The 19,205-nt window shown below is 42.4% G+C and overlaps 1 protein-coding gene across 2 annotated transcripts; it reads right to left on the reverse strand.

Annotated features, from left to right (window-relative positions):
* Positions 1-5,015: 5,015 nt before the first annotated feature.
* Positions 5,016-9,982, reverse strand: LOC104876150 (olfactory receptor 15). 2 transcript variants are annotated; one of them, XM_033758628.1, is made up of 4 exons: positions 9,904-9,982; positions 8,080-8,916; positions 5,127-5,159; positions 5,016-5,052 (listed from the first exon to the last, which is right to left on the reverse strand). In XM_033758628.1, the coding sequence occupies exons 2-3, from the start codon at positions 8,888-8,890 to the stop codon at positions 5,155-5,157; spliced, it is 816 nt and encodes a 271-aa protein (XP_033614519.1). In that variant the 5' UTR covers positions 8,891-8,916; positions 9,904-9,982; the 3' UTR covers positions 5,016-5,052; positions 5,127-5,154. The 2 variants fall into 2 exon arrangements, with proteins under 2 accessions (XP_033614519.1, XP_010642339.1); XM_010644037.2 differs by lacking the exons at positions 5,016-5,052; positions 5,127-5,159 and having other exon boundaries at positions 7,346-8,916.
* Positions 9,983-19,205: the final 9,223 nt, after the last annotated feature.

Genomic DNA, 19,205 nt, shown 5'->3' on the forward strand with positions numbered 1-19,205 from the left:
GTTGCTATCATATGCTAGATATTGGGGATTTTACAGTTTACAAAACAGGCCTGTCCCTGGCCTGCTGAGACCTGTGTCCGTCGAGAAACGTGAAAAGAGTCACTTTCACGTGGTGCTGGGAAGGGAATGAACAACCAACCTGATAATCAGAAACATAGTGAAGGAAGGGTTCAGGTGACATCGGAGTTGAGCTCTGAGCAAGGAGCCAGTTGTACCAGGAGCTCGGAGGAGGGCCCTGTTTGGAAAGAGGACTTGGCATGGCGGAGAAAGAGGGAAGGGAGAGGTCAGAGATCAAGGGGAAGAGCGGTCGGAGAGAAGGTGAGAGAGGAAGGTAGGGCTAAAGTGTGCTAGGCCTCTAGGCCGCCAAGAGAGGGTTGGATTTTATCCTCTGGGCAGCGGGAAGCCGCTGGCGAGTGTTACCACAGAGGTATATGATCTTACATTGTAACAGGTCACACTGGATTCCAATAGAGAAAATGAATTGAAAGATCCAGTGATGAAAGAAGACACAAGGTGGCCAGTTAGTGCAGACGCCCCAGGGTTCCGGACCAGTGGGAGGTGTTTTTGACAGTGGAATCAACATTGGATTTAAGGGGAGAGGAAGTAGCCCAAAGCTGAGCTCACAGGTAAAGTAAGAGCCGAAGTTCCTGCTTCTAACACACACGTACACCTATTTTCAGTCTATCTGGTGTAACAGGCTCTCTGCCTGATGCTTCTGAGGGAGTGACCCTGCTTCATCATTTTGAAGTCCAGATTCTATGAATTTTTACTTTATTACAGTAGCAACACAGGGGCTCCTGGACTGTTTCTCTTCTACTCCCTTACACCTCACATCACGGTTTCACACCACTCCTAAGGGCTGGATAGTCCACTTGGGCACGAATTTATGGTGGCGAATGACGGGGGTCTGTTTTAAGTCTGAGATTCTGAGGACCTCCTCTTGGAGGAGAGGGGCCCTCTGGAAGCAGCCAGACACTCGCTGAGGACAGAAACCACAGGGTCAGCCAGAAGAGCACACTCTGAAGGGATGTGGAGCCCACCCCAGGGACCACAGGACTAATCAAAGGTGAGCAGAAGGGCTGTCTTCTTTCTCCGTGGCAGTGAGGGAGCAGTCACGTCACCTATTGGAAACACAGGTCTGGACCTGCATCCACACCCAGGCTCTAGATCAAGCACCTTTGAAACATGCAAGACACAAGATCTCAAATTTTAGTTGAGGGTAACAGCACTTAAAACAGGGACAGAAAATCCAGGCATAGTGTGTACATCTGTAATCCCAGCACTCCAGAGGCTGAGGTAGGAGGATCGCCAAGAGTTTGAGGCCAGAGCCAGGGGTTTAGGTCATTGGTGCTGCTGCCTGCTTCGCAAGTGCAAGATCCTGAGTTTGATCAACAGTACTGCAAAAAACAAAACAAAACAAAACCCAAAAAAGGCAGAGTGAGAGACAAGATTCTTTGTGTGTTAGTATAATTCTATTACAATTTAATTTTACTTTGGGATTGTTATTAAAGGTGAACATGTTATTCTTACCTTCTGCATAGTAATTCATTTGATGGACATCAAGCCTCTTCCCCACCCCGTTTTTCATCTTTTCCAGAATATATTTCGCCTACGAGTTTTGCCTTTCTGCCAAAGCTCTACTTTTTGTCTTAATGTTTTTTAAAGAAAAATTTCCTTTTTAGAATTTTTAAAAGTTTTTTTTTTGTTTTGTTTTGTTTTTTTGAGACAGGGTCTTACTATGAGACTGCCTGGAACTCAGTATGTAGCCTGGGCTGGTCTCAACTCACAGCTATCTTCCTGCCTCAGCCTCCCAAGTGCTGGGATTATAGGCATGTGCCACCACACCCGGCTTTAAAGGTTTTTTGAGACAGGATCTTGCTGTGTACTCTAGCCTGGTTTTGGTAGTGGGTGTTTTGTTTTGGTTTTGGTTTTTTGAGACAGGATCTCACTATGTAGTTCAGGCTGACCTGGAACTCACTATGTGGCCCAGGCTGGCCTCAAACTCACAGTGATCCTCCTGCCTCAGCCTCCCAAGTGCTGGGATAACAGGCATGCGCCACCACGCCTGGCGGGTTTTTTATTTTTGGTACCAGGGATCGAACTTGGGTCTTTGCGCTTGTGAGGCAGGTGGCGGAACCACTGAGCTAAATCCCTGGCCCTCCAGCCTAGTGTTGAACTCACTATGTAGTCCAGCCTGGTCTGGAACTCTTGGCAATCCTCCTGCCTCAGCCTCTCGAGTATAGGCAGGCACTAGCATGTCTCACTTTAGAAAATTTGTAATTAAAAATGTTTGTGCGGGGTGTGGTGGTGCACGCCTGTAATCCCAGGACTCGGGAGGCTGAGGCAGGAGGATGCTGTGAGTTCCAGACCAGCCTGAGATACATAGTGAATCCCAGATCAGTCTCAACTACATAGTGAAGACCCTATCTCAACCCCCCCCAAAAAAAGTTTGAGGTAAAATTCACATATTATAAAATTAACCTTTTGAAATAATACTGAACAATTCAGTGGCATTTAGTACATAATCATGACCACATTCATCATAAAGAATTTGTACCTGTACATAATATATTTTTACTCTTTTTTCCCCCTTGTAGGGAGTTGCTAGCAGATGTGTCAAAGCCCAGGCATCCGAGGGCACATGAGGGCACCTGAGGACACAACTCTGTCGTTTAGCACTGGTGCACGATAGACTTTGTTGTAATAATAATGAATTGGCATGGAGGTCATGCACATACCACGTGGCTATGCAAGGTTGCACAGCTGTTTTGTCTTACTGTGTCTCAGAAAATCGAATAAACAACTACTATAAGTTCTATGCTGAAAGTTAGTTTGGTTCCTGCTTTGTAAGTCTGCTCCACACATGTTCTCTTCTTTGGGACCCTCACCTGACTGGGCCTCCCTTCAGACCACCAGTCCCGACACCCTGCTGCTCTCTTCAACTCCTCTGCACCTTCTGATTTACAAAAGCATTGTTTCCATTTTTTCCCTCCACTCTTTTTCTTCCTTTCCCATTTCTTCTTTGGTCCCTCCCTCTCCCTAAATTCTCTTTTTGAAATACCTAGAATTGTTTCTGTTTTCCTGAGTGGACTTCTTTATATCATGCTACCCTAAGAACTTTAAATGTATATGTGTCATGGGAAGCCACCAGATGATTAGGCAGACAATAACATGACTAAAAGATCTAAAAGTGGAAGTGAAGCCGGACATGGTGGTGCACGCCTGTAATCCCAGCACTAAGGAGGCTGAGGCAGGAGGATGCTGTGAGTTCCAGACCAACCTGGGCTACATAGTGAGTTCCAGGTCAGTCTCAACTACCTAGTGAGACCCTGTCTCAAAAAACAAACAAAAAAAAAAACGTGGAAGAGAGGGGGCCAGGTGACCCTCTGATGTCTAGACAGTTGTCATAAATAGTGATGTGAAGGACCCAGTTTCAAGAAAGTCATTAAACAAAGAAGAGAGTCATTCAAGCTCCAACTTTCACACTGTGGTTGTTATTACTGAAGTCCTGCCTGCAGACTAACTGGATGGCAAGACCACATCAGGGATCCATGCAGGTGGGTTTTCTGCTGGACCCTTCTAGCTGGGCTTCTAGTGGCTGCAGGGGATAGAAGCTAACAGCTAGGTTAATGGAGATACTCAGGAGTTTTATTCAAAACGCCAGTCACAGACATAATTCACAAATGACCTTGATGAAAATGATGGCCTGAGCCTTTCTGAAGGAAGGACCAGAGGAAATGACAAAGCTGAGATCAGGAGCTGCTTACATCTCAGCCTGACAGCTACACCCCATTTCACCTGCTTCCTGCTCCCAGCTCTGGTCTGAATTGTTAGGTCACGTCTGGGACGATCCTTATTACTGGGTTCTTCCTGCTCCTTTTCTTCCCAGTCCTGAGACTCCGTATCACCATTCTTTGAAGTATCTAGGATCTTCTTCAAGACCCCACGGTCTCAGTGGTTCTGGGCACGAGCTCTGGTTCTTCTCTGGGAAAGTCCCTAAGGACTAGGGTTCCCTGGCTCCAACTGAGGTCTAGCAAATCCATCCCCAAGACCCCTCCCATGATGACTTAGAAACCAAATCCCATCACTGACACCCTACCTCACCCCTCTACATGACCACACAGGCCCAGAGAAGACAGGTACAGGGGCAGAGAATCCAGAAAGCCAGAGCTAATACCCCTAATGAGGAGTGGGGTATGTATAGCAGGGGAGAACAGGATCAGGAGAGGAGTCAGAGGAGCCGAGAGTATAGCCAGACTCCTATGCTCAGAGCCGTGCATGTGTCGGGTAGCTTGGGTATACTTGCAGCATGAGCCCACTCTGGCCCTCTCTTGACCATACATCCAGCTGTATTAATGTTTTAAGAAGCATGACTCTGATACTGAGGATTTCATTGAAGTTCCCTTACCCTGCACAGCACAGAAATCCCTCTGTCCCAGAGCAGGAATTTCAAGAGCCAGAAGATTCTAATTCACAGAGCTAGTTCAGGTTAAAGAGGACAATTCTCACCCTCCATTTTTGGGAAAAAGGCCTCCTGAAAGTTGATGATGGGTGAGGGCATCCGACCCTGCTCTTAATCCAACCTCATTCCTGCGAAGGGGGAAGAAAGTGTTCTTATGAAAGCTGCATGGACCCAGTACGGAAAATAAGTGATGAAGGAGGAATAGCAGCATTATCAAATTTTCCACCTCTTTCAGATGCTTGTCCCCGAAGCCCAGCCTGTAATAACAACGTGACCCCCAATTTCTCCGTACCGTACTCCTTTTCTTTCTGATTTGGTCTCCCGGGTTCTTATGCCAAATCTTACACTGTTACTGCCTTCTCACTGTTTCATGGAGGATTCTCCCTCATTTGGATCCAGACTTGGCTTTCCAAGCAAAATGGTAAAAATTGTTTTGGCTTCAGCACCTCCTTGAGTGCAGTCTAGGGTGCGGCCATCCATAGCACAGTTCTCAGAGCTGGCAAAGAACCTTCCGAGGCCTAGGCATTGCTAGGGAGTCTGAAACCAATTCCTACGCGGTTAGAACTTGCCATCAGCCAAGGGAATGAGGCCTGGAAAGGAATTCAGCTGCAAATGAGGCTGATATGTGGCTCAAAATCCAGTTTCTACAATGCTGAAGAATTACCTTGAGCTGGGTCTCCCAGATGAAATGTTCACTCTGGAAAAAGAGGTCAATGTGAGAGTTCATTTTTACTTCACCTTTCTAAACAAGGAAAGAATACGTAAACTTATTATCACATTCACATCAGCCCAGTATATCAGACACAATGTTAACTAATGGGAATAGTACAAAGGTTGACCATCGGTTGGGTCTGGTTTGACTCCCAGCTCAACTCCAAACTCTATGATTTGAGGCAAATTGAATTGAACTTCTCTGAACCTCTTTGTCTCATCTGAGGATAATAATACCTACTTTGCAGGATAGAGGAAAACATTAGAAATGATATATATTATGGTTTAGACCTAAAATGTCCCCCAAATGTCTCATGTATTTGGGAGGTGATTTGGTCATGGGGGCGTGATGAGTGACTCGCTGTTGGGATGGATGGCTAGGGGTGTGACCTGCAAGGTTGTGTTCTCGACCCTGGTTCTTCCTTTTTCTCTCTGCGTTGTGCTGCCATAAGATAAGCAGCTGTTCTTTACCCAGGCCCTCACACTATTTTGTTTCTGCCTTGAAGCCAGCCAACCATGGGCTGGAAGTATGAGCCAAAGCAAACCTCTCTTCCTTTAAGCTGTGTGTCCTGGGCATTTGATCCCGGCACTGGATAGACTATACTATTGAAGGGAAGAGACAGAAAAGTGAACAAAGATGACAGGGTACAAAGATGATTTTTTTGCTTTATTTTTGGTGTTTTTGTTTGTTTTTGTTTTTTTTTTTGGTATTTATTTTTTGTTTTTTGAGACAGGATCTCACTGTGTAGTTGAGACTGACCTGGAACTATGTAGCCCAGGTTGGTCTCAAACTCACAGCGATCCTCCTGCCTCAGCCTCCTGAGTGCTGGGATTACAGGTGTGCGCCACCCAGCTCTCAGTGTTGTTTTAATGTGCATTTCTCTAATGGCTAGTGATGTTGGATTTTTTTTTTTTGATGTTCAATGTTTCTTCATTTATTTATTAGCCATTTGTACTTACCAGAAGTGTCTATTTGTTTCACTTGCCTATTTTTGATTGGGCCCTTTATTTTGGGAGATCTAATATTTTTGAGTTCTTTATATATTCTAGATGTTAGTTCTTTGAGGAATAGCTGGCAACCGCCCCCCATTCTGTAGGTTGTCTCTTCTCTCCATTGGTTGTTCCTTTTACCCTGTGAAAACTTTTTAATTTGGTAAGATCCCATTTGTTGATTCTTGGTACTATTTCCTGTGAAACCAGGACTCCATTCAGACTATCTTTGTCTATGCTTACAGCTTCAAGAGGGTACGGGTAGGAACCAGCCCATGAGCTCAAACCTGACCAAGGGGTGAGGAGGATAAAAGAGGAGGGTAAAGAGACACAGAATCAGGTTAAAATATGGAGGGCCAGGAGGCTCATGTCTCCCTTTGACATAGAGTGAGTGTTGCACCTTGGCTTTATTCACTGAGACATGGGCACAGCTGAGTTACACAGGATTCATGTTTCCGTTCCTCCATGGTACTTGTCTGGGTAAACAACAGGATCTCTGGTGTTTCTACTTTCAAGTGCATTGCATCAGCATGCTTGCACACCCTCTTTCTTCTTAGTGCTCACCAAAGAGGCCAATTAGGCCTCAGTCTTCCTATCTGGTCTTCCACATTTACCTTTCTTGTTTTCCAAGTCAAGGTCTCACTATGTTTGAGGATGGCCTCAAACTCACAATGATTCTCTTGTCTCAGCCTCCCAAATATTGGGATTATAGGTATGTGTCTTCACACCCAGGTAGTTTTATCCACCCTATCTTCCAGCAGATTATGTGCTTCTGTTTTAACATTTAGCTTTTTGATCCATTTTTATTTAATTTAGTAGACGTTGCGATATATGGGTCTAAATTCAATCTTCTGTGTGCGGATAGCTAGTTTTCCCAAGCACCGTTTACTAAAGAGGTTATCTTTCCTCCGAGAGCATGTTTTTGGTCCCTTCGTCAAAGACAGTTAAATGTGCTTGGCATTGTCTCTGCATTCTTTATTCTGTTATATTGATCCATGTGTCTGTTTTTGTGCCAGTACCATGCTGCTTTTATCACTATCACTTTATAATATAACTTCAAATCTGGGATTCTGATGCCTCCCACTTTGCTTGTACCGCCCAGGATTGCATTTGCAATTCTGGTCTCTTCTGGTTCTGTATGAATTTTTAATCAATCAATCAATCAATTAATTAATTTGTGGTGCCAGGAATTGAACTCAGGACTTTGCACTTGCCAGGCAGGCATAGCGCCACTGAGCGAACAGCTGTTCTGTGACCATAGAATCCATAGGTAGAGTTGACTGGGGCCAACCGAGTGGCTCTGTCTAGCCTGTGTGTGTGTGTGTGTCTGTGTGTGTGTCTGTGTGTGTGTCTGTGTCCATCAGATGAACTGTTTAGCTCTTTATGCTCTTTATGTGCATTTCATAACAACGAACTGATCTCAAGCCATTACACAGATCTTCAAGTGGAGTTGCTTTCTTTTGAAAAGTATAGAATTCTAGAGAAAATAAGGTGTAATAATTAACATGAAGAAATCAGAGATGGTGAGATACGTCTACATTCGATCAGTAGCCTCTGAGCCTTCAACAATACACTTTTGCCCTATTGTCTGTTGTCCGCAGTAGGATTTCTAGTAAATAAGTAAAGAATATCTCAACAGTGACAGTGCCCCAGCAGTTTAGGGTTGTCAAGAATCTGGCTTGGTTTCACTCAGGTTAGTACTCTTCGTGTTCTTCTGGTCATAGAAATAATGAGAAAAAATGTGCAGAGATGAAGAGGCAACAAATAATAGAGAATCCTCCTCCTTGCTCAGCCAGCTTCTGTTCGTTTCCCTAGTAGCCTTCTCAGGGCCCCCTTTACTTCCTTATTTCTTAGCGTATAGATGAGGGGGTTCACCATGGGTGTGACTACAGAATAGAAGAGGGAAATGAATTTACCCTGGTCCTGGTTGCTGCTCTTCGCGGGAAGCAGATACCCGTAGATGGCCGAGCCGTAGAAGAGGAACACCACCACCAAATGGGACAGGCATGTGTTGAAGGCTTTCCACTGTCCCTCTGCAGAGCGGATCCTCAGCACTGCCCGAGCAATGAAGCAGTAGGAGATGAGGACAGTGCTTAGAGGGACGGCAGTGAAGAAGGTGCACACACCATTGAGTATGGCCTCATTGAGACTAGTGTCTCCACAGGCCAATTTCATCATGGCAGGCACCTCACATAGGAAATTGTCCACCCTCCGGTGCCCACAGAACGGGAGCTTCAGGGTGAATGTGGACTGGATTAAAGAGTTGCCCAAGCCACCTAACCAGCAAACTGCAGCCAGCAGCCAGCAAAGCCGAGGATTCATGATGGTCATGTAGTGCAAGGGCCGGCACACTGCTATGTAGCGGTCATATGCCATCACCACAAGCAAGATGCACTCAGTGGCCCCCAGCCAAAGGAAAACATAGAGCTGGGTGATGCAGCCACCGTAGCTGATGGTCTTCTCTGGTCCCCATAAGTTGAACAGCATTTGGGGGACCGAGCTCGTAGTAAAGGCGAGGTCAAGGGAGGAGAGGTTGCTGAGGAAGAAGTACATGGGTATGTGGAGCCGAGGATCAAGGCGGGACAGCAGGATGATGGTTGTGTTCCCAGAAAGCGTCAGCAAGTAAGAGAAGAGGATGAGCACAAAAAAGATCATTTCCAGCTGGGGATGGTCAGATATACCCAGCAGAATGAAGCTTTCCGAAGACCTGTTGCTGCCTCCTTCCATGACTTGAAGATTCTCTTCAGAGAAAACTGCTGGGAGAAAAGGGGACATGCTACTGGTGGATATGCATCAGGAAAGGCCTAATGATTCTCTAGGATCCATAGTTGATTACCATATCACCATTCCAACTCTTATGGTGCAAACTTTCAATGTGATTCCCCAATGACTGTCTGTTATATTAGAACGTCAGAGCCAGGCATAGTGGTGCACACCTGTAATCCCAGAGCACAGGAGGCTGAGGCAGGAGGATCGCTGTGAGTTGGAGACCAGCCTGGGCTACATAGTGAGTTCCAGGTCAGTCTCAACTACATAGTGAGACCCTGCCTCAAAAACCCAAAAAAAAAAAAAAAAAAAAAAAAAGAGAGAAAATGTCAAATATGAATGAGCTAACACACACATGAAGCGACTTATGAAGGCAGAACATGATTATAGCTCAGAAAAATGGACAGAGATGATTGTCAGATGTGGAAATTCTCAAAGTACAAATTTCCTCAGCCAAGTTTTTGGTTTTGTTTGTTTGGTACTGGGGATCAAACTCGGGTCCTTGCACTTGCAAGGCAGGCAGTGGCACCACTGAGCTAAATCCTCGGCTCCCCTCAGCAAAGTTTTGATGTGCTCAAGGAAAGGGGAAGATGACACACTGTATTTGGAAAAGAACCCCAGAATTTTCTGATAAGTCTTCTCCTTATCAAGGAAGAAGTTAGAGGAAGAATATAAATGTATAAAATTATAAAAATGGGAAACCAAATGTAGACTTGTCAAATACAGAAGCTATGAATATGTGAGTTAAGAGGAACTAAGTTTAGAACCAACAAAATTTTATATAAGTCAGCGTATGTTTAGGTGGAACAGGCTAAAGATTTAAATATGGCTTATCCAAAATGGAGTTAAATCAGTTAATATGTATCCGTGATTAGTAAGGGAAATGAGAATAATACCAAGGAGATCCCTGATCTGTTGAGGTACATGGATACTATGCCCAGTTGTAAATTATGGAATAATTCTTAACAGCTCACAAATAAGTGCTGGTCAATAATGGGCCAGGTGCTGTCTCCTTTCCTTGGACAGGATATAGGCTTTTTTGAAGATCAGAAACCAAGGTCCATCTTCCTTTTTTTTTATTATTTATTGAATGAATCTGAAAAGAAAACAGAAATAAGTATTTGTGGGGGCTTATACCTCAAGTGGCAGAGCACTTGCCTAGCTCTGGGTCTGGGTCTGATCACCAGTATCACAAAAAATAAAACAAATAAATATTTTTCATACTTAAAAAAAACAATCTTTGGGTCATCTGGACATTGGTGATTGGGAGGTGGTCCTGTCTCTCTCTGGACCACTCAGTCCCATTTCTTGTCTTAAAGACCCCAGGGACTTTTTTTCCATCTACATATAGTTTAGATATAGGAGATTCTGATCCTAGAATACTATCTAGGAGTACAAGAGGGAAATTTCTTTTAACTTTTAAAAATCAGCAGTGGAATCCATCTACGGAGTCAAGGATAATGAAAATATCAGGGGACATTTTGCTAGGCATGCCACACACCTGTAACCCAGCACCTGGGAGGCTGAGGCAGTGGGATCGTCACAAGTTTGAGGCCAGCCTGAGCTACACAGTGAGTTGAAGGCCTGCCTGAACTGCATAGTCTTAAAACAAGATCTCAAAAACAAACAAACAAACAAACCACACACACACACACACACACACAAACCAGAGGACATTCCAATGCTCATTTTACCCCTATTTATTTATTACCTCAGGAAAATGTGATCATTTATTCTTTTCATCTAGGATTTAAAAGAGCTAAGGAACTAAATCACCACACTGATAATCATCTCATCTTTTTGTTCTGAAGTTCCTCCTGCTAGCAAGGTGCTCAGCCTCTTGAATCCCTTTATGGGAAAGAGACAGTAGGTACTGCTGTTTGTCCTCCCTGAGTTTGGTATACGAGCAGCTGGTGCTCTGTGGTTGCTCAGTAATCCAGAGTTCTTTCAGTCCCTCCTCTGTGTCTATTGAGCAGTTTTCAGCCCAGGAATAAACAATCCAAAGTGGAAAAGAACTCTAATACCTGAGTAGGAAAGCTGCTCAGCAAATTCAGGAAGAAATACCAGACCAGCTGGATTCCTGGCCTGAGCCTGACAGGTCCTCCAGCCCTCAGGATGGTAATCTGGAGTTTGTATTCAGCAACTGAACCGTTCTTTAGGATCTTTTCTTCCATAACTGGTCTGGTTCTCTGTGATCTGGGAGTGTCAACCCAGAAGCACTGACATTTTAAGAAAAGTCAAGAGACGGAAATATTGAGCTCTCCCCCAAAAGTGATATGTGATTTATAATATAGTTTAAAGGGTGTCAGCACCTTGCTGGAGGATCATTTGGAGACAAGAGTTTTAAGAATCACTCACATGATGCTCAGACAGTTCTTAACATCTGCTTGCCTATGTTTGAAAGTGTGAGATGTTGAGAGAGGCAGCCAAGATTTGCTTCTTAAAGAGAATCCTGGATTTTGTAGTTCCCCACCTGCACCAGCTTTCTGCACACCTCTTCCCTAAACTTCACAGCAACTCTTAAGTGGTCATCTGTAGATCAGCCCTAGAAAGTCTGACATTTGGGCTTGGTCTTCTCCCGTTATTATAGGCAGCTAAGTTAGCCCAGAATATAGGCAGTCACACAGGGCTACCCCTGACCAGTCAGTGCAGAAGATGAGAACTCATTAGAACTGTGGCCAGAGGTGCATCTGCTGGAAGCCAGGCTTCAAGATAAGGACAGAATGACCAGCCCTACATACCTCCCAGGGGCTAATTGGCCTCACCTAGACCAATAAACTCTAGCTAGATGTGTCCCCCTAGAGAATGACCAAGACCCCATGATCCATCCCTTCCTAAAGAAAGTCTGTTCTTTCCATGCACACTTGCTACATGACCTGCTTCTCCATTGGATCAATATTACCTAAGTGGCTATACTTGTAATCTTATTGGTTGATCTTAGTTTTGACCTACATTGTACTCACCCCATGATTTTGCTCTATGAAATTTCCTTTGAGAGGTGGGCTAATTGGCAACCCACTTCTGGGTACTCTCCTGTTTCTCAGGAGCTATCTCTCTCAGTGAAGTTTTCCTACTTGTAACCTCCACTGTTTCTTAGAATTCCTTCCTCGATTTTGGGGAACATGAGCTCAGCGTACCTGACACCTAGCAGGTTGGAGTTACATTTATTTCCCCTATGTCGCTATAACAGAGGTTGCTCCTGGCTGTTAGCATTCCCTGTAGAAGAAACCGTGTTCTCAGAAGCAAAGGCTTGCATTAATAGTAGATGAGCAAAACAGATAAATGGAATCATTAAAAAATAAAACAACCAATCAACCTACTTGTCATTCCTGCTATTAGCAGAGAGATTTTTAACGTATGTTTTATTTTTATATTTATTTATTTATTTGAAATGTAGATTGTTGACGGTGATATTCCCAGTACCTTAGTTTGTGCCCAACTATCTTGAATATAAGGTCTAAATTAATACTTTCTCCATTCGGTAAGAATTGGAGATATGTTTTTCAAAATGTTATTATTGTGGCAGTAAAGCAAGCAAGAACCACAAAACTTGTCTAGAAGAGTAAAGTGTGAATTAAGATATAATCAAAACCAACCAGAAAGATTTAAGGTATTAGATAAAGTGAACAGAAATTATTCTCCCTAAATCTTAGGATTCAAGAATTAGAGATGAGGGAGTTTAAACCCAAAAAGAGGTAAATTTAAGCCAATAGGAGAACAAAATTCACTATTAATAGTAAACTTATGGAAATTACTCCTTCTAAGAGGTACTGCAGTTTAAAAACATTAGAATTTAAGAAACAGTTACAATGGGCAACTATAGTGGGTAATCAATACTATTTGGAGGAGATGGTAACTTTGAACATTCACAGCAAGGAAGACAGTCAAGCCCCAGTAAACTGTGGTTTCTGATTCTATTGTAGGAGAAGGATCCTAGCTGAAGGGCCCATGGGCTGGTCTAGGTGGCAGCTCTAAGGAGCATAGGATCTTACAAAATAGAAGAAAGACAAGTTATATAGTAGTACATCAAGTATGAGTAAACATTTAGCAAGACAAACTCAGAATGCAAAAGTCAGGACGAGCCCTGGTTTTCCAGGAATAGGTCTGTTACAGTTGAATGGGCCAATAATAGCCCAGGTTCTTGTGTGAGATAAGGAAAGAATTGCCAAGTGTACACCCAGTGGTTAAGTAGTAAGTATTTGTGTTTATTACAGATCTCAGGAAGTTGTGCTAAGGGATAGTCTGTGCCAACAAAACTATAACGCAGACCAAGAAAGGTACAAGGGTAACATAAAAGTACTACACACAGGTCAAAGGTAGCAAAAGGAACAGAAAAGGGTGCCGATAAATCAGGTTTTCGGAATTTAAAGGCCAGACATCTCTGCTTTAGGTGCCTCCCACTAAATCTCCCTTGGTGCCTGTGCTCTACCTAGGGCAACTGTGATCTCCTAGGCTTCTGTTATTTTACTTTCTACCTCTCTCAGGATAATGAAAGCAGGAATAATCTGTTGAGTACTGCTTATGATCCTCTTCTGCAAGGACTCTGTTCCTAGGGTAGAGTTGTGCATATAAAATGGTTTTTAATGGTTAGCTTTTTTTTTTTCTCCAGGTTGCGTCTTTCACAGTCTGTCCTAGACCATCCTACAAATGACTTTTGTTAAAGCAGTTTTTTGTTTATTTGTTTTGTTTTTTGGTATAAGGGATCAAACTCAGGACCTTGTACTTACAAGGCAGGTGGTAGAACCACTGAGCTAAATCCCCAGCCCTGTTAAATAACATTTTTGTTTTGTTTTGTTTTGTTTTTTGTACCGGGGATCGAACTTGGACCTGTGTGCTTGTGAGGCAGATGCCATTAAAGAACTCTTAACAATGTTGAATTAAAACTTTCCATTGCTGTTTAAATATGTGTCTTCTCTACAGAGGTAGGGTCATGAACCTCTATAATATAAGATTGGGGATCTAACAACATGGGCCCTCTGGCCTTTCTCCAAAGGCAAAATTCAAAGCAGTGTCTTTAAAAAGCCATTATCTCTCCACCTCCCCATTTGCTATTTTTTGTATATTTCCCCCCTCTGATAGTCTAGCTTCCTGGATAATAAATGCCCAGGGACTGTTGATGGAACTATACCTTGACTTCAGGAGCCCCTATCCATTCTCAGCCTGGTGTTCAATGGATGCAGAGGGCAAGCGTTGGACTGAGCAGGTGGTGCTGCACTGCTGAGCTGCGCTGCTGGCTTTAAACCTGGCACACTGATCTTGGCCCTCTAGCAACCTGGGTCTGCTGCCTCCTGCTGCAGGGCCCAGGGGAGAAGGACCTCATGCCACCTCCTGTTAGCCAATTATCACCAAGGGCTTGCCTGGCCACCGCACAGGAAAAAGCTGTCCCTGCAGAATGACTTGGTCTTTTTCCTGAACTTCCTCCTAAACACTGAGTATTAACTGAACTAGGAATAAGAATAACTGTGCCTTCTAAGTAATTACTGACAATATAATTTTATTATTTGTAAGTGCTTTCATGTTATCTTAGGGGTTTTTTTGTTTTCTTTTCGTTTGTTTGGTTTTTTTTGTGGTATTGGGGAATGAGTCCGGGACTTTTGCACTGAACTACTTCTCCAGTAGTGGGGGGGGGTCCCTCACTAAGTTGCACACGCTGGGCCTGAATTTGTGATCCTCCTGCTTTTGCACTCCAAAGTGCTCAGATTATAGGCATGAACCACTTCCCTAGGCTCTACCTTCATTCTTAGTATTTCATATGGTAGAAGGAGCGGATGGTTTACCCAAGGCAGAGAAGAACAGGCATAAAGTGATTATGTGACTTGTCCAGTACTAAAAAGGAACGGCCCCAGTGAAGGTACTTCCCACTTTGCATGAATGGCCAGGCCTATGCAGAGGGAAGGACTGTTTTAGAATCTTAATCTGTGAGATGTCTCTGAGTTTTTGTTCCTTTGGGGACAAGGTCAGAGAAAGGGAGTACCTTATCTCTGGTCTTAACCTATGCCATAAGCCAGAGGCAGAAACCTTAGACACTCATATTTGTCCTGTGCAAAAAGCAAGAATTTACAGCAAATTGGAGACTGGATAAAAAAGATGTGGTTTTCCTATAAAATGGAGTACTATTCAGCCATAAAGAATGAGAAACTAGAATCATTCATAGGAAAATGGATACATATTGAGGCCATACTCTTAAGTGAAATAAATTCGGGGGTGGGGGGAAAAAATGAGAACTAAGACCTGTCATGTAAAGGTACAAGATCCCAATGATGAATGTAACTGTAATGTATACCTAAATGTACCAATAAACTCAATGAAAACAAGAAAAGGAAAGGAAGAAGAAAAAGAAAAAACAGCCAGGCATGGTGGTGCACGCCTGTAATCCCAGCACTCAGGAGGCTGAGGCAGGAGGATCACTGTGAAAAAATGAGAACTAAGACCTGTCATGTAAAGGTACAAGATCCCAATGATGAATGTAACTGTAATGTATACCTAAATGTACCAATAAACTCAATGAAAACAAGAAAAGGAAAGGAAGAAGAAAAAGAAAAAACAGCCAGGCATGGTGGTGCACGCCTGTAATCCCAGCACTCAGGAGGCTGAGGCAGGAGGATCACTGTGAGTTCGAGACCAGCCTGGGCTACATAGTGAGTTCCAGGTCAGTCTCAACTACATAGTGAGACCCTGTCTCAAAACAAATAAACAAACAAACAAATAAAAAGAAATAAACACTGGGCTGAGGATATAACTTAGTGGTAGGGCGTTACCTAACAGGTGGGAAGCCTACGTTCAGGGTTCAGTCCCCAGCACTACAAAAACACAAACAAAGCAACAATAAGAAAGAACAAAGAGCAAGGTGCTGGTGCTGGTGGTGGGGTATATGAGTGAACAAGGTCAACCTGACTCCTTTACAGTGGGGCTCAGTGTCCAGTGGGAAGTTTCCAGCAAGACTTTCATGATTTGAAGCACTTTCAGCTTGTGCCAGACACTGCTCAGCAGTTCACAAACACGATCACAACCACAACACCAGGTAGCCATTATTCTGCCTGTTTCACAAGAGAGAAACTAAGCCCAGCACTCAGGAGGCTGAGGTAGGAGGATCTCTGTGAGTTCGACTGTTGGGGCCTAAAGATGTACCTCAGCAGTACAGTGCCTGCCTGGCAAGTGCGAGGTCCTGAGTTTGATCCCCAGCACCAAAAGCAAACAGACAAAAGTGGAGCTGTTTGAGTCAGGTGTGGTGGTGTTTACATATAATTCCAGCACTTGGGAAGGCTGAGGCAGGAGGATCCCAAGTTTGAGCTCAGTCCAGGCAACTTTGCAACTTAGTGAGATTCTGTTCCCACCCCCCCAAAAATTAAAACTTAAAAATAAAAAAGGAGATGGGGATCTAACTTGGTGCAAAGGCCTTTGGGTCAATCCCTGGTACCACAAACAAACAAAAAAACAAATAATACAACTAGATCTATTTGACCTCAAAGTCCATACTGAGTAGAAATGAGAGACTATCTATCTAAACTTCTCTTATTTGTTTTTCATTTTTTTGGTACTGGGATCAAACTTGGGAACTTGCCCTTGCAAGGCAGGCAGTGGAACCACTGAGCTAAATCCCTGACCCCTGACTTCTCTTATTTAAATATTATTTTATTTACTTTTTTACTTTATTCCTCATCGCTACACTCACTCTTCTGTATTCTCCCATAGCTAACTCCTCTATCTAATGTGTTTGGTATATTAATGTTTGGAATATGTATCCTTATAAAATAATGTTGTTTTGTGTTTGTCAGTATTTTTAGTTTACCTTAATATTGTGCCATAGCTGTCATCCTGTTTCTTCTATTTTAAAACCCATTTTATAACTTCACTTTGTTTTAGAAGACATCTATGTTGTTATATGTGCATTTGATGTTTCTAATGCTCAATATGCATCTATTGTATTTATCTGTTCCATTAGAGAGGAACATAGAGCTTGCCTTTAATTTCTAGCTATCACAGACAATGCTGCAATTACAATCACATACGTACAATGCAATCACACATATAGTCCTTTATGGGCTAGATCTGTGGGCTCTGACAGCAGACTGTCCTGGACATATTGCTAAGGGGTAACATTAGCAGAGTAACGTGCAACATATGACCTCAACTTTTAAAAAAACTCATACAGTTGTGTGCATAGAGAAGTCTGGAAGGAAAGAGAACAAAAAAGCAGCTAATATACTTGAAGCTCCTTTCAATTCCATGTGAATTTTAAGATCAGCTTTCCATTTGTAACAAACCTGTTAGGATTTTGATAGCAATTACATTGAATATGTAGATAAGTCTAGAGAATACTGGAATCTTAAAAATATTAAACCTTATAATCCATGAACATTGGATGCCATTTATTTATTGGTACTGGGGATTGAATGCAAGTCCTTGTGCTTGCGAAGCAGGTGGCAGAACCACTGAGCTAAATCCCCAGCCCACCATTCCATTTATTTTGATTTTGTTTTATTTCTTTAGCAATTTTTTCAGGTGTCAGCATACAAGTATTATACCTCCTTATTTAAATATATTCCTAAATCTTTTATTCATTTTGATATGTTTGCTCTCTTAATTTTCTTTTTAGATTGCTCATTGTTAGTTTATAAAAAGAGCTCATTAGTTTATAAAAACAGAGCTTATTATTATACATCGATCTTGCAACTTTGCTGAATTAACTCACTAGCTGTAATAGTTGAGTTTTTGTGGATTCTTTACAATCTTCTGTCTTCATCTGTGAGTAGAAAATATTTCATAGCTTCTATTTGGGTAGCTTTTATTTCTTTTTCTTACCAAAAACACTGGCTAGACATTCCAATAAAATGTTGAGGTAATAAAAGTGAGCATCTTTTACTTTTCTTCTTGATTGCAGGGGGAAAGATGTGTCTTTCATTATTAAGTATGATGTTAGCTGTAGGTTTTTCACAGGTGTTCTTTACCATGTCCAGGAGATCTCTTTTATTCAAGGTTTATTGGGTTTATTGAGTGCTTCTGTTGTTGTGTTTTTGTGGGTACTAGGAATTGAGTCCAGGACCTTGAACATGCTAGGTAAGTGTTCTACCACTGAGCTAGTATCTCCAGTCTTGTTTTACATGTGTGTGGGGCTGGAGATTTAGCTCAGTGGTACTGTACCTGCTTTGCAAGCACAAGGTCCTGAGTTTGAACAAACAAATAAATAAAAAAAGTGTGTGTGTGTGTGTGTGTGTGTGTGTGAGACTAGGGATTGAATTCAGGGGTCGTCTACCACTGGGCCATATCCCTATTCCTCTTTTTGATTTTGAGAGAGAGTATCAAAATTTCTAATTTTAGAAATTCATATCTTCTTTTTCCTTGATCAGTCCAGCTATAGGTTTATTAATTTTGTAAAGGCAACTACTGACAGACTAGGTTACAAAGTAAATCTATTTAGTCTCTCTACTGTTTTTTATTCTCTAGTCTATTAATCTATTATAATCTTTATTATTTCCTTTCTCTGGATACATTTGGGTTTAGTTTTCACTTCTTTTCTAATTCCTTATGGTATAAAGATGTGGAACTGAAATATTTCTTATTTGAAATTTTCTGTTTACTTTGGTGCTGGGACTTGAAATCAGGTCCCTGTGCATGCTAAGCATGTGGTCCACCACTGAGCATAACCCTAACCCCTTTTCTTTTTTGTACAGGCATTTACACCTATAAAATTCCTTCAGAACATTCCTTTTGCCGCGTCCAGTAAGTTTGGATGTTTTGTTTTTGTTTTCAATCATCTCAAATTATTTTGTCATTTCCCTTCTGATTTCCTCTTTGACCCACTGGTCATTTAAAAGTTTGTTTTGTTTTGTTTTTTTGAGACAGGGTCTCACTATGTTGTTGAGACTGCCCTGGAACTCACTGTGTAGCCCAGGCTGGTCTCGAACTCACAGCAATCCTCCTGCCTCAGCCTCCCGAGTGCTGGGATTACAGGCCTGTGCCACCAGGCCCGGCTTTAAAAGTATATTTTAAAATTTCGATTATTTGTAAATTTCTTGTATTCCATTTATTATTTACTTCTAGTTTCATTCCATGTAGTCAAAGAAGATACTCTGCACAACTTTGAATTTAAAATTCAAGGTGATCTTTTTTATGGTTTCATATATGTACTATCTTGAATGTCTATGTACACTTGAAAAAAAATGTATATTTCAGTGTTGTTAGGTGGAATAATAGATAAATAGATAATCTGTTACATCTGTTAGTTGATGTATAGTGTTGTCCCAAATCTCTGTATACTTGTTTATCTTTTGTTTGA

Source organism: Fukomys damarensis, unplaced genomic scaffold, assembly GCF_012274545.1.
Source record: "Fukomys damarensis isolate Sample0158 unplaced genomic scaffold, DMR_v1.0_HiC HiC_scaffold_34, whole genome shotgun sequence".
NCBI lineage: Eukaryota > Metazoa > Chordata > Mammalia > Rodentia > Bathyergidae > Fukomys > Fukomys damarensis.

Bases quoted from the DNA above. Each gene is read 5' to 3' on its own strand.
- LOC104876150 (XM_010644037.2), bottom strand. From the start codon at position 8,890: ATGGAAGGAGGCAGCAACAGGTCTTCGGAAAGCTTCATTCTGCTGGGT.